Below are 1810 nucleotides of genomic sequence, written 5' to 3' on the forward strand. Positions count from 1 at the left end.
TTTTTTTTTCAGCTTTCGCTCGTCCATCAATAACTGACGAGCAAGAAGACTTCATCCGTCGGCTTTTGGAGATACCCATAGGAGAGCGATCGTGCCGGGACTTAATTACCCTCGATACTCTTTACACATACTGTGGGGGTCCCGAACCAACGCCCGAAGCTCGTAGGTTGGAAGATTTTGCTCGTCACCGTGAGTCTTTACCCATCCGTCAGCTTTTAAACTTCTAGTCGTCGGCTTTCCCTTATGTTTGCTTTTGTTTGCCTGTTGCAGAAATGGATGTTGCTAAGGAGCGAATTAAGGCCGCTGCTGCCCGTCAGCGGGAGGAGAAGAAAGCTAAGGGTGAGGCGACGTCTACGTCTGCCCCCAGGACCGTCGCCAAGGGCTCCCAGAAGAGGAAGACTGACGGAGTGGTCATTCGCCCGCCGAAGAGACCAGCCGTCACTCCCGTGAAGTCGCCCCCTACGTCGGGTCATGGAGCTGGGAAGGGCGTCATGACCTCTTCTGGTCCCGTCCTGCAGGGACCTCAGAGCCTGCTGATGCACAAGGACTTTGCCGTCGAGGCCATCCAAGCCCTCATAAAGCCGACGGACATGGATCCTTGCGATCAGCTAGGGACGGAAGAACTGGGGTCGTCGGCCTTGTTCGACCTTTCTCGGGTAAGCCGTCAGTTTTACTTCTTTTTCTTTAACTGTCGTGCCCAACTTTTTCTCTTTACTAACTGACGGTTATATCATTTTTTAGGCTTTGGTTCGTGTGAAGGCGCTGCAGGATCGGTGCGTGGCCAAGGAGGGGGTCGTCACTCGCGTTAACAAGCACAACGCCAATATGCGAAACCAACAGGCTCAGTATAAAGAGGCGGTGCGCATACTTAACGTTGAGCTGAAAGAGGTGAAGACGGAGTTGGAAGAGGCCAAGCGTCAGCGGCTCGAAATAGAAGGAAAGCTGACGGCTCTTTACGACCAGTTGGAGACGGTAGGGGCTGACGCTGTTGAGAAATTCAAGGCGTCAGATGCCTTTATCGATTCCTGTGGCAGTTATTACGGCACGGGATTCGACGACTGTCTTAAACAGGTGGCGTCAGCTTTTCCTGATTTGGACCTTTCTGGCATCAACATAGATGACGCTCGGCCCATGACGCCTGCGACAGATGCCGTCACCCCTGGTGTTGACGACCCTGTTGATTCCCTCCCTCCTGAAGAGAGTGGGGTTGTATTGGCCCAACCTGCTGCGAACCTTCCGACGGCTGCAGCCACTCCCCCTATGGTACTGCTTGACGAAGAGGAGCCTGCCGCAAAATAGAAAATTTCTTGAAGTGACGTTTTTATCATTCTTATTTTGTTTCATTTATTATTTTTTTTTCTATGTAGAAGACAATCTTATTTAAGTGCCCTTTTGGGCACCGTTGTGTAATATTTTGACAGCTTTGTAAATGCCCTTTTTTAGGCTTGGATTTGTTTATAATGCCGTCAGTTTTCTGTGTAGCTTATTTTGCTTGGTTTTCTTGTATGTTTTGAAACCAAGATTGCGGGCTTTCTTGTTTTAGTCGTACCGTTAGTTAATCCGTCGGTTAATTTTAATGAACCCGTCAGCTTTTGATCATTTTGTTTTAATGATTGTAGAAATTTTTGGCAAGATCCTGCTGCCTTGCCTTATAGACTTGTCTATTTGTGGACTGATAGATTTAGCCTTTTTAAGACCGTCAGCCTAATGGCTGACGTCATTGGCTTATGAACTCCGTCAGTCTTTACTTAGACCGTCAATTTTGTTGCTTAGCCCATCTTTGTGGACTTGATTTCTTTGTACCGTTGGT

General features: G+C 48.6%; 1 protein-coding gene across 1 annotated transcript; it reads left to right on the forward strand.

Moving 5' to 3' along the window:
* The first annotated feature begins 421 nt into the window (after nucleotides 1-421).
* On the forward strand, nucleotides 422-1364 carry LOC136067307 (uncharacterized). The gene is made up of 2 exons (XM_065772945.1): nucleotides 422-656; nucleotides 742-1364. The coding sequence occupies exons 1-2, from the start codon at nucleotides 492-494 to the stop codon at nucleotides 1297-1299; spliced, it is 723 nt and encodes a 240-aa protein (XP_065629017.1). The 5' UTR covers nucleotides 422-491; the 3' UTR covers nucleotides 1300-1364.
* The last annotated feature ends 446 nt before the right edge of the window (nucleotides 1365-1810 follow it).

Source organism: Quercus suber, unplaced genomic scaffold (assembly GCF_002906115.3).
Source record: "Quercus suber isolate HL8 unplaced genomic scaffold, Cork oak 2.0 scaffold_66, whole genome shotgun sequence".
Lineage (NCBI taxonomy): Eukaryota > Viridiplantae > Streptophyta > Magnoliopsida > Fagales > Fagaceae > Quercus > Quercus suber.

Bases quoted from the DNA above. Each gene is read 5' to 3' on its own strand.
- LOC136067307 (XM_065772945.1), top strand. From the start codon at position 492: ATGACCTCTTCTGGTCCCGTCCTGCAGGGACCTCAGAGCCTGCTGATG. The intron at 657-741 runs GTAAGCCGTCAG...ATCATTTTTTAG, and splicing joins CCTTGTTCGACCTTTCTCGG to GCTTTGGTTCGTGTGAAGGC.